This window comes from Grammomys surdaster, unplaced genomic scaffold (assembly GCF_004785775.1).
Source record: "Grammomys surdaster isolate TR1022 unplaced genomic scaffold, NIH_TR_1.0 126028, whole genome shotgun sequence".
NCBI classification, from domain to species: domain Eukaryota; kingdom Metazoa; phylum Chordata; class Mammalia; order Rodentia; family Muridae; genus Grammomys; species Grammomys surdaster.
Window position 1 is genome coordinate 2,861,530 of NW_021620841.1, and position 11,417 is coordinate 2,872,946.

The 11,417-nt window shown below is 36.3% G+C and overlaps 2 protein-coding genes across 17 annotated transcripts in view; one reads left to right on the forward strand and one right to left on the reverse strand.

Moving 5' to 3' along the window:
* The window catches only part of Ppfia2 (PTPRF interacting protein alpha 2), a 428,942-nt gene that overhangs the window by 138,725 nt on the left and 278,800 nt on the right, over nucleotides 1-11,417 (forward strand). The window lies entirely within an intron of this gene.
* On the reverse strand, nucleotides 4,552-5,023 carry LOC114610101 (thymosin beta-10). Its single transcript, XM_028754594.1, has one exon. It carries the CDS (start codon nucleotides 4,952-4,954, stop codon nucleotides 4,820-4,822), a length of 135 nt encoding a protein of 44 aa, XP_028610427.1. The 5' UTR covers nucleotides 4,955-5,023; the 3' UTR covers nucleotides 4,552-4,819.

Sequence of the window (11,417 nt, forward strand, 5' to 3'; positions counted from 1 at the left end):
TATCTTTTTTTACAGTTCAGTCATTATTCCCTTCCAGGTCCACGCTCAGACGATTTCTCATCCCATTCTTTCTCCCCTATCTCCAAGAGGATATATCTCCACTTCCACATCCCCACCCTACCAGACTATTTTTAAGACAGTGTGTTTTCTTTGGCCTAAACAGTGCAGAAAGAAATCAAATTAAATGCTGTAAAAAGAACACTGTATATCAAAAAAGTATCTTAGGAGAAGATTAAAGTTTTAAAGCTTAACTATTGTTGAAATGGTGCCTTATGCTTCTGAGAGGAACCTTCTGCAAGGAATTGGGATGTCAGAGCTGACGTTCTTAAAATTATGCCATGACAGAAGAAACACACATAGAATCATTAGACACTCTGGCATGGAGAGGATGGGATTTTAGTTTCATCGCTTCATTAAGAATACAAACCATTCTTTTCATTTTCTCAAGTTTATGTTGTCAAATTTTATGACTATCACTTAGAATATTTTTATCGCATAATTTCAAAGGCAAAAGGGTAAACGGCCAACGAGAAGTATGAGTACACACTAGGAATCAAGAATTGACTTTCATGGCATTTTAATTTAATAAAATATATTCATACTTCTACATATGTATATGCAAATGCATTCTGTGCAGAATATCTGACACAATTTAAATTAATTTTTATATGTGTGAACTCTCACATCTCTGCTGCTGTGAATATGCTACTGTCTACATATTTCTGTTCAGAGGATCCTGGTGTCAGTGTGATCCCAATACACAGTTTATAAATTATGTTTACTAAGCCAAAACTGGAGCTTTAGAGTATACCTTCTTGTATACCCATGGAGGGTCAAACATTTAAGACAAATGATACTAGGAAAATATTGCTGTATTTATATACACAATTGTAGGAAACGTTATGCAACTCAAATGTGCACAAGTGGGAAACTTTTCTTAAAAAAATGTGTGTGTGTGTGTGTATGTGTGTGTATGTATATGCCATATGTAGATATACATATCAACTTAATTCACTTTAATTTTATGTACACACACACACAAACATGATTTTATTGTGTCCCTTCCAACTCTGTCTTTCTAAATGAAACTATCTATGTACCCTTCTAAAACTTTTAGATGGGATAGGTACAAAAATTTGTTAATCGTTCCAAAATATCCATGTCTATTATGACTCTCTCCATGTCCTACAGTTTAACAACGTTCACTCAGTAACTGCCCTTTCTTCTGCCTTTATGTATCTTATTCATCACAGGTCTTTTTAGTAGTTTATTTTTTAAAAAAAATTTATTTAATCTTTTTTTTACACTTCAGACTTTATCTGCCTCCTAGTTCACTCTCTGACTGTTCCACATCCCATTCCTTCCCCGCCCCCATCTCCATGAGGATGTTCCTGCTCCCCACCCCACCAGACCTCCCCACTCACTGTAGTGGTTTATTGAAAATAAAAATTGTTCTGTAATAAAAAATAAAAAGTCCATCACAGATTCCTCAAATCAAAACACTGTACTTCAGGAGACATTTTTTACTCTTTTATCTCACAGAAGAATGTTTTGTGTTACTAAGTTAGAGCATTGTGTGTTAAGACTGTGTAGAAGAGGCTTTCTGGAATCCTCATACACACAGACATCCAGAGAAAGATACATCTTCCTGAGGATGCAACTGTAACCTCTCATTTCTGTGGTTGAATTAATTGACTTACTCTTTCTTCTTAAGAGATGAAGTCCTTCTTCCTATTCTGTCCTCAAATGCCCTTTGTCGGTTGGAACTCATGTAATGTACAGTTACACTTTACTAGAAAATTACATGTTTTCTGTTGCCTCTGCTTCTTCTTGCCTTTGTGCATTGGAAAATGTTTCCTTAAAAACTCATCTCAAAAATTTCTTTTTCCGTAAGGCTTTTAGGAGTCCTTTATGCCGTGTGTGTTAAAGGTGCTTCCTTGCATCCCCTTTGCCTGTTCATCCCACTACTGAACAAGCTAGTCCTCTTGTGTATGATCTGTGAGGCCATTTTATTGATTCACCTGTAACATATGGATGCCAACAATACCTCTGTGTGATAAGCTGTGACGATTTATTAAAGAAGTGAACAATGCACTTTTAAAAATAATTGCATAGGTGGTAAAGAATAACTTCAAGTTAATAGAGACAGTAGGTGAGCATAGCTAGTTTGTATAAATAAGAATGTGTTTGATACTCTCCCCTTCTGTGCAGTATGTAGTAATTTACACAAGTGAACAAAGAAAACCTCTCATTTTATTTATATGTGTCTGTACTTATGTAGCAGCTGGCCAATACCATTTTGACAACTGTCTCTACATTCTTTGTCACTTTACTAACTTCTTTGTTTATACTTAATCTGGACTAATTTTTAAGTTATATTTTTTAATTGTGAGACTTTCATAGATGAATATTATATTGTAGCCCCTCTTCTGGTCTCTAACTTCTGTGTTCCCTTCCAACTCCATCTCTCTAATTCGTCACTTATTCTTTAATTATTATTGTTACATCTATCCATCATCGACTTATTATCTGTCTATATATACCTATCATCTAGCTCTCTGTATGTATGTGTATATCCATATGTAAATACAGATTTGGCTCCATTTAGTTCTGCTCATATGTATAAGTGTCTAGGACTGACTGCTTGTTGTTGGATAACCTATCAGGAGAATTAGCTCTAGAGAAGACTGATATTCTCTCTCAGCAGCCATAGATTGCTTGTAACTTTTCCCCTAGGGGCAGAGCCTTAAAAACTTTCCCACATCTACAATGACAACCTGTGATATCATCATGGAGGTCTTGTTTAGGAAATCACATTCGTTCATGGGTGCGGCTTTTTTGTAACGTTGGAGGGTCAGCAGGTGTCATGGTTCTTTAGACCTCACTCATCCACTTTCAGCTCTTCTTTATCAGTTTCCAGTGAACACTGGGTATAGGATTGGCATTGCAAATGTACCAACTGGGGTTGGGACCTCCACAGCCAGTTCTCTGCATTTTGACTAGTTCGTTAATTTCTGCGGTCTCCACCTATTATACGAAGACATTCCCTTAAGGACAGGTTAGAGATTATTTCACTTTAGTTGCCTGGAAGAAGTTCAGGATAAGATCCATTGCTGAAGATACCACACGTTTAGGGCACAGAATTTGGAGAAATAGAGCAAAAAGTGGCTAGAAGCTTCCTCCCTAAGAACTAGCTTGTACAGTACAAGAAAGTAGTAAGGTGAAAAGGGCGAAAAGCAACCAATAGTACTACACTGCTGTAAAACTTACAAACAACAGTGAATGCCCATCAAGGTTTTCCCAAGAATATAATAGTGGCACATTTATTTTAGAGTAACCAAGAGCAGTCTAACTTTCATTCAATAGGAGAAAATTCATGCCTTGTACCATAAATCTAGCCAACTGCCCATGACTAGAGTGGTGATAGACACTCAGAAGAGAACCTATTATGGCCACTTTCTTAAATTAGTATAATTTCTAACATCATTTTAAATACTGATTTTTATACCTAAAGGTACATGTTGTACTTGCCCTTCATCAAGCCAGAGGATTTAAAACTGATTGAGCTATATTTTCAAATTTAATAGATGAGATTAGCATTTGGAATCTAAAAGGTGAAAATGACTGGTTTTGAAGTCCCAATTGGCATAAAAGCTCTCATTCAGGAGACATCATTGGTAATTGGTGTGTATAACGTATCGTTATAATCAAACGACTTTGACAGGGTAATTCTGAGATTCCAGAAATGTACCAGATTTTTGTATGTTTTACCATTTTGTTACTGGCCAAAATTTTAAACTTACGTTTATATTCAGAGGTCACATACATTTCATTAATAATTTAAGATATATCTGAAAATACCTATGAGAATGTTTTGCACAAGTTGTGTGATTCAAAAGGGTAGTGAAGGAAATGCCAAGCTAACCTCATAATAAACATGATAAAACACACTCCTTGTCTGGGTTATGGAGTAATACTGGCTAAATTTTCAGCTAAAAGAGAGAGAGATGGAGTTTCCTTTGCTTTCTGATTGCTCACATTCCTGATGACATCACATCGTGAATAGAGCTATTAACTGATTTTTTGGACAAGAAACTACAGCATAATGAACACTGTAGAATGAAACAGATAAAAACCAAACTACATAAATATAATGGTAAAAGAATGATTGTCATCTTTAGGATCTTAGACTTGGATTTAAAGATTCACAGGGAAGGGTCCTGTCTTGGAATTCTTCTGCAGTTATAATAGCTTTAAGTAAGAACTGGCCAAGAGAGAACAATTAACTGGTTTCCAAAAAAAAGCCACATGATGTGCAATGGTTGTTATACTGTAGAGATGAAAAAATTATGTCAAAAGGGTGCTAATGTGGTAAAGAACAAGTAATAAGATACTTCTTAAATAGAGTGTTATGAAGCTAAAAAAGAAACCAAATTTCATCCCATAGAACCTGTTATATAAAGGGTTGATACACCAGCAAAAGTATTCTGAGACAACTTAAGTTCATTAATATTTTATGGCACAATATTTTTGTATGTTTTTTCTTTTCCCTTTTTTTTTTGCCACGAGGTGTGTTTTATTTTCATCAATCATACAAATAATTTTCTATAATATCCCAGGGCAAACCGGTGAAATTTGGCATTCCGATTAGTGGGGGTCCCCTTCAGAGACCCGCGGGCCGGTGGCATCGGCACGGAGTGCCCGGGTTCACAGTGCAGCTTGTGGCTCGCGTCCATCTTGCAGGTGGCTCTTCCTCCACATCACGAGGGGGTCTTGGAGATGACGGGGTGGGGTGGGATGGGGAAATCTTCCTAGGCTTTTAGGAGATTTCACTCCTCTTTTCCTGTTCAATGGTCTCTTTGGTCGGCAGGGTGTTCTTCTCCTGCGTCTCGGTTTTCTTCAGCTTGGCCTTATCGAAGCTGGCGATTTCCCCCATGTCCGGCTTGTCTGCCATTTTCTTACAACTCGTGGATTCTCGTTCAGAGCTCGCGCTCCAGGTGCTCCCACTCGCGTTGCTGCAGCAAGAGACCTCTTTTCCCTTTTTTGATTGCTTATTTTTAAAATAAAATTTAATAAGATAAAAAACTAATATATTGGAATTGGACAAGACAAACACAGAGAAGCAAAGAGTCCAAGAAGAGGAACAGACATCCAATCATTTGTACACTCAGGAATCCCATAATAACAGTAAACTGGAAACTCTTACTATACGTGTAAAGGGTCTGGTGCACACCTATGCAGGCCCTGTGCATGCTGCCTCAGTCTCTGTGAGTTCATATGTGTTTTGGTCATGTTGATTAAGAAGGCTTTTTTTCCCTCTAGATGTCCTCCATCACCACTGGCTGTTAAACTATTTTTTGTAAGGATTTAATGGAGACATATCTTTTGTGCTGAATAGTCCAATGTCTTTCATTCTTTCCATAGTGTTTGGCTGTGTGTTTCTGTGATTTTTTTTCCCATCTGCAGCAGAAGGAAGTTTCTTGGATAATGGCTGAGCAAGGCTGTGTTCAATGAGTATAGCAGGATATCCTTTTATTGCTATTTGTTGAAGAACAGTATCATTTGGTTTTCCTCTAGGCCCTTGTACACTCTAGTTACAAGGTCTTGTTCACTGAATCAGTGTCAGGTATGAGTTCCATCTCACTGAGTGGGACTTAAGTCAGAGTGGTTATTCACACAAGTTTTGTGCCACCATGGTCATAGTATATCATGCAGGTAGGACAGCATTGTAGATCAAAAGTTTTGTGGTTGATTTGGTGTTTACATATCTCCATTGGCACCTTGTAGAGCATTTTGCTGTACCAAAGATTTTAGCATCTAGGACTGTAGGCTATATTCATATACTAGCTCTACTTCTCCATGTTGAACGAGTTGTGTAGGTATTGTCATGAGTACTTTACCTTTACTTTGTGGAGAACAACCTATAGTCTTAGAAACAGAAAGGATTATTTGAGGATTCCCATGAGTCCCCTTTGGGCAAACATAATTAGATGTTGCCTAAATCTGGTACTGGTATTGAATAGGTATGGAAAGAGAGGACAATGGATAATTTTTTTCTTCATCTTGATTTCGGTAGAATTGTTTTTGAGATTCCCTCCACTTAAATTGGTATTGGCTATGTGCCTGCTATAAACTGGCTTTATTATATCAATGTATCTATCTACCTGATATCTCGAATATTTCCAGGACTTTTTTCATGAAGGGTTGTTGGAATTTTGTCAAAGGTCTTTTCTGTATCTAATAAGATGATCATGTGGTTTTTGTCTTTCAGTTTGTTTATATTGTGCATTAAATTTATTGATTTACATATGTTGAAACATTTTTGAAATCTCCCTGATCATGATGGATAATCTTTTTGATGTTTTCTTTTATTTAGTTGAAGGGGCTTGTGACCCCATGGGGAGAACGACAATACCAACCAACCAGAGCCTCCAGGGTCTAAACAGCTAGCCTGAGAGCACACATGGAGGGACCCATGTCTCTAGTTGTATATGTAAAGGAGGGTGGACTTGTCAGGACGTGTCAGTGTGAAAGGACAGCCTTGGTTGCTTGAAGGCTGGATACCCCAGTGAGGGATAATTCGAGGGTGGAGAGGTGGGAGTGAGTGGATGGGTGGGGGCACACCCTCATAGAAATAGGAGGAGGGAGGATGGGTTAAGGGGTTTTGGGGGTTCGGAAATGGGGAAAGGGGATAACATCTGAAATGTAGATAAATGAAGTATCCAATAATAATAATAATAATAATAATAATAATAATAAAAACAAAATAGAACTGACTATTGCAGTCGAACATTTGAGACTTTTTGGCAGCAATTTAACATTACTCTTACAGGGATTCATTAAAATTTTCAAAGATAACAGACTGTGAAAGGGGCCCATAGAACTTTAAAACAGTATCTTCATAAAATAAAAAAAAAGGGGAATATATCCCTGTATACCAGAGTTGTTTTATTTTATTTAATTTTCAATATTTTATTAAGAATTGCTGCATCTATATCATGAAGAAAATTAATCTGTGATTTTCTTTCTTGGGTCCTTATGTGGTTTGCTTATTATGGTAATTGTGACTTCAGGAAGCAAAATGTGCAAAGTTTCTTCTATTTCTACTTTATCGAATAATTTGAGGAGTGTTGGCATCCATTTTTCTCTGAAAGTTTAGTAGAATTCTGTATAAAACCATCAGATACTGGGCTGTTTGGTTGGTAGACTTTTAATTACTACTTCTATTTCACTGGGAGTTATAGGCCTTTTTAAATTGCTTATCAAATTCCGATTTAACTTTGCTAAGCGATATGTATTGAGAAAATTATCTATTTCTTTTAGGTTTTGTAATTTGGTGGAATACAACTTTTTAAAATATAACCTTATGATTCACTGTATTTTTTCAGTGTCTGTTACGTGCCTCCTTTTAATTACCTTTATTTCTATATTCTCCTTCTGCCACTTTTTAGTTAATTGTGTTATGGTTTATCAATCTGCTTTTCTCAAAGGGCTGATTCTTTGTATTGTCGACTCTTACTGTACGTTTGCTTATATTTTATTGGATTTCAGCTTAGAGTTTGATTATTTCTTGCCACCTATATCTTCAAGGTATGCATTTCTTTCTTTTGTTTCTCTTTCTTGTTCATCTTTAGAACTTTCAGATGTGCTGCTAAGTTACCAGTATGAAATCTCTTTTATAAAAAAAAACATAGGTATTAATTACTATTAATTGGCCTTTAGAACCACCTTTATTTTGCACCATAAGTTTTTGAGTATGTTGTAAATTCATTTTCATTCAATTCTAGAAAATCTCTTATTTCTGTCTTAACTTTTGTCTTGATGCATATTTTTTTTATTCAGAAGAGTGTTGTTCAGTTTTCACGTGTTTTTAAGCTTTCTGTTGTTAATACTCACTTTTAATTTGTGGTAGTCTGATAGGATACAGGGTCCTATTTCAATTTTCTTACATTTCTTGAGAATTGCTTCGTATCCCAAAAAGTGGTCGATTTCGGAGAAAGTGCCCTAAGATGGTGATATGAAGTTACATTCTTTTGCCTTTGGGAGAACTGTTCTGCAGATACATTAGAACAAAATGGTTAATGCTATCAGTTAGCTCCAGTATTTCACTGTTTAGTTTTGTCTGAATTACAGTGGTTCTGACGGTGATGTGTTACCATTGGTACAAATGTGTTGTTGAAGTCTCACACTATCAATGTATGAGAATAAATATGTGGTCTAAGATGTACTAGGGTTCTTGTTTTATTTTATTTTGTTTAGTTTACAACTGGGGTGCCTTCGTGTTTTGTTAAGAATTGCAATGCCCTCTTGGTGGATATTTCCTTTGGTGAGTATGTACTGTCCTTTCCTAACTCATCTGATTATGTAAGGTTTTATGCCTATTTTGTTAGTTTGCTTGGGATATCTTTTCCATCCTTTACCATGAGATGATGTCTGTCCTTGACATTAATATTTGTTTCTTGGTTGCTGAAGAATGATGTATCTTTTTATTGAACTCATTCTGTTAGTCTGAGTCCTTTAACTGGGGACTTAGATGCTTATAAGTAACATTGAGCATTGTTTTTTTTTTTTTTAGTTCGTGTTTTTGTCGTTGTTGTGGCAATGGTGATAGTGGTGGTGCTGAGGGTGGTGTGTTCCATTTTCGGTTTATTGGTCTTGGATTATTTATTCTTGTGTGTTCTTAGAGGTGATTTGTCTCTTTAGGTTGGAGGTTTTGTTCTAACACCTTCCATAGGGCTAGCTTTGTAGCTAAATATTGTTTAAATATTTGTTCTTGTGTGTTCTTTGTCTCTTTAGGTTGGAGGTTTTGTTCTGACACCTTCCATGGGGCTAGCATTGTAGCTAAATATTGTTTAAATATAATTTTATTGTGAAATGTCTTATTTTCTTTATCTATTGTGATTGAATGTTTTTCTTGGTAGAGTATTCTTGGGTGGCATTTGTTGTCTCTTAGAGCCTGTAGAACATCTGTCTGAACCCTTCTGGCTTTTAGAGTCCTCATGATAAGGTAAGTGTTATTCTGTTAGATCTACCTTCATATGTTACTTGATCCTTTCCCTTTGTAGCTTTTAATGCAGTTTTTGTTATGTAAATTCAGTATTTATGATTATTGTATGCCAAGGGAACTTATATTTCTGATTTGGATCTCCTGTGCCCCTGGTTACTGCAACTGGAATGTAAATAAATGAAATAACTTATTAAAAAGAAAATCATTTCTGAGACTTTGACCTGGGTTACTATTTCTTTTAGATTTAGTCTTTACATAATGTCTCAGATTTACTATATATTTTGTGTCAAGATTATTTTAGATTTCACAATATTTTTTTGACCAATGTATCCATTTATTCTACTGTGTCTTCAGTGCCTGGGATTATCTCTTCCATCTCTTATATTCGTTGGTGATATTACCTCTGAGACTCCTGTTCATGTTCCTAAATATTTCATTCTCACATTTTCCTCAGTTTGGGTTTTCTTTATTGATTCTATTAACAATGTTAAGTCTTGAATGATTTTATTCATTTCCCTCCACTGTTTGACTGTTTGCCTTTATAGATTTTCTTATGGGATTGAATTTCTTTAAGGAATTTTTATATTCATAAAGACTGTTTTAAGTTTTTTGTTCTTAATACTCATGCACTGCTATGGTAGGGTTGTTCTGCTCTGTTGGAGATGTGTTGTCCTGGCTGTTATTATGTATTTACCCTGGCATCTAGGCATCTGGGTTTGGGAATACTGTAATTCTACCTCTCTCTCTCTCTCTCTCTCTCTCTCTCTCTCTCTCCTCTCTCTCTCTCTCTCCATCTATACATGTTTTATCTTTGTTATGTGGGTACTTTCTTCCTTGGATTTTGTTGCCCACTCTGGTTCATAGGAAAGTGTGGTTGCTGTTTGTCATCTGGTTGGAAATTCTTCTGGGATATTGACAGGTATGGCCAAGATGGGTTCCAGGTAAAAGGTAGTTCTAGGTTTTGGGAACGGATACAGAGGTATTGGAAACTGATACAGAGGACCTGGGATGCACTGTGGGAGGTGAAGCTGAGGGTTTCCATAGGAGGGAGAAGAGACATATGTTCCACCAGGACATGCTTAGTTAGTACTTTGGGAACAGAGATAGAGAGTGAGAGGAGTCTGAATCAGGTGCTACAGAGCTAGGGATGAGTCTGTGGGGCTGGACTTGGAGGAATGGAGAGAGAGGTGAAGATATATATACTTAGCCTGTGTGATTTGGTGGCAGGAGCGGCTTGTGGGATCTCAGAAAGTTCTGGCAGAGTTGGGAGCTAGCATATAGCAATATGAGCAGGGATGAATGTTGGAAATGGACAAATCTGTGTGAATCACTGGATATTGGGCCAGGGGTAGGGTAAGAGAGGAAGCAGGTGTTTAGTTGCAGAAATAGAGAAAAGACTTGATGATTAGATTTGAAAAAAACCTGGGAGAGAGGGGAACAGTTGATGCTTCCCTGAATGTAGTCATTATTGTATGTTTAATTTTTATTTTATGTCATCCAGTATAATAATACATCCACATTAGATTTTTAATCAGTGATCTTACCTTTTGTTATGTCATATCTCCTGTTTAATATTTACTGACAGTTTTTTTTCCTAGTTGGAAATGTGTTTTTGGTTTTTCTGGTTTCCTCATTATCCAGTTACCATTACATTTAAGTCTCAGAATTACACCAGAAGACACATGAGAGAAATCCTCAGTGTTTACACTCTGTGCCACTGAGACTAAACACAGGAATCATTCCCTGGGGTTCCAAATAGGAAATCAATTGTAACTCTTTCATTTGAATACGTTTCTACTGAATTGAAATATATTTGTTAAACAAGGAACCATGTACTTCATCGTTTGGAAGCCACTAAGATATGATTCATATGCCTTGCTTACAGTTATTATATGGAGATAAGAATCAACTTGATTTTTAAAGAGAAAAGAAGACTTTTTATTATTTGTTGCACACTCATTGGTAATGACCTAATTACAGTATCGTCTCCATAGAAACAAACTATTCCTAAGATTTCTACTCTTGGAGAAATATTTATTACGCTTAGATAAAATCATGTTATGTTTCATATATTTCTAAAGATAAGGTAGTTAGAATTATGATGTACATGTCATGTAAGGTTAAACATTTAATATACTCAGTACATTGGCCAGAGATTAGAAACTTAAAAAAAAATGAAGCAGCCAAGATATACACAGTTTTAGGCTGTAGCAGAGGCAGCGAGGGTGTGAACAGAGGTAAATGACTTAGAAATATGTTCAATGAATTTTATATACTTCTGAATAAAGGAGAAAGGAGATTTTAAGGCAGCATTGTAGATTCCAAAATTGAGATAAGGGGAGAGAGAGAGAGAGAAGAGAGAGGAGAGAGAGGAGAGAGAGGAGAGAGAGGAGAGAGAGGAGAGAGAGGA